Genomic DNA, 1,278 nt, shown 5'->3' on the forward strand with positions numbered 1-1,278 from the left:
TTGGTGCTCGATCTTTATTTGTTGACAAGTAAGGCACTTCCCAACATATCTAGCAACATCTTTCTTCATGCCACTCCACCAAAAGTGCTGCTTTAAATCCTGATACATTTTGGTCGAACCAGGATGTACAGAAAAAGGTGAGTTGTGAGCCTCAGACAATAGAGCCTCACGAATAGCATCATCATTAGGAACACACAATCGATTCCCACACCAAATAATCCCATCATCATCTTCTCTGAACTCTTTCACTTTACCCCCCTCCAAATTTTGAAACACTGTCCACAAATCACCATCATCCAATTGAGCCTCTTTTATTCTTGAAATTAAATCGGACTCGAATTTTAAATTTGCCAACATACCAGATGCTCCTCTCTTACTCAATCCCATATCAAGTCTTTCGAATTCTCGAATGTGAGTAACCAAACATGAGATACTACCAAATGTCTTTCTACTTAAAGCGTCGGCTACCACATTCGCTTTACGCGGATGGTATTGAATTTTTGCATCATAATCCTTCAATAACTCAAGCCACCTTCATTGTCTCATATTTATCTCTTTTTGCGTGAATATGTATTTGAGACTCTTGTGATCGGTGAAAATATCACAAGTTTCTCCATAAAGATAATGCCTCCATATTTTCAACGCAAAAATCACAGCAGCTAACTCCAAATCATGAGTAGGGTAATTAACCTCATAGGGTTTCAACTGCCTCGAGGCATAAGCAATTACCTTACCGTGTTGCATTAAAACACAACCCAAACCATGTTTAGAAGCATCACTATAGATTTGAAAACCCCCACTTCCTGACGGAAATGCAAGAATAGGAGCTGATACAAGTCTTTTCTTTAACTCATCGAAACTTTTTTATCGTTCATCGGTCCACACAAATTTTTCCCCTTTCCTCAACAACTTGGTAAGCGGCAAAGCAATCGTTGAAAAACCTTCAACAAATCTTCGATAATAACCAGCTAAACCAAGAAAACTTCGAACCTCAACAACGGAAGTAGGTCTTGACCAATTTGTAATCGCCTCAACTTTTACTGGATCCATCATTATACCCTCAGCTGATACAACATGACCCAAGAAGGCAACTCTTTGCAACCAGAATTCACATTTAGAGAACTTCGCAAACAATTTCTTACTTCGGAGGGTTTCAAGTACAACAAGAAGATGATTCTCATGCTCTTCTTTACTCTTTGAGAATACCAAGATATCATCAATGAATACGATCACAAACTTATCCAAATACTCATGGAACACATGGTTCATTCGATCCAT

General features: G+C 38.6%; 1 protein-coding gene across 1 annotated transcript; it reads right to left on the bottom strand.

Annotated features, from left to right (window-relative positions):
• Positions 1-864: 864 nt before the first annotated feature.
• LOC139875363 (uncharacterized mitochondrial protein AtMg00860-like) lies at positions 865-1,278 on the bottom strand. The gene has a single exon (XM_071862702.1). The coding sequence runs from the start codon at positions 1,276-1,278 to the stop codon at positions 865-867; it is 414 nt and encodes a 137-aa protein (XP_071718803.1).

This window comes from Rutidosis leptorrhynchoides, chromosome 11 (genome assembly GCF_046630445.1).
Source record: "Rutidosis leptorrhynchoides isolate AG116_Rl617_1_P2 chromosome 11, CSIRO_AGI_Rlap_v1, whole genome shotgun sequence".
Classification (NCBI taxonomy): Eukaryota; Viridiplantae; Streptophyta; class Magnoliopsida; order Asterales; family Asteraceae; genus Rutidosis; species Rutidosis leptorrhynchoides.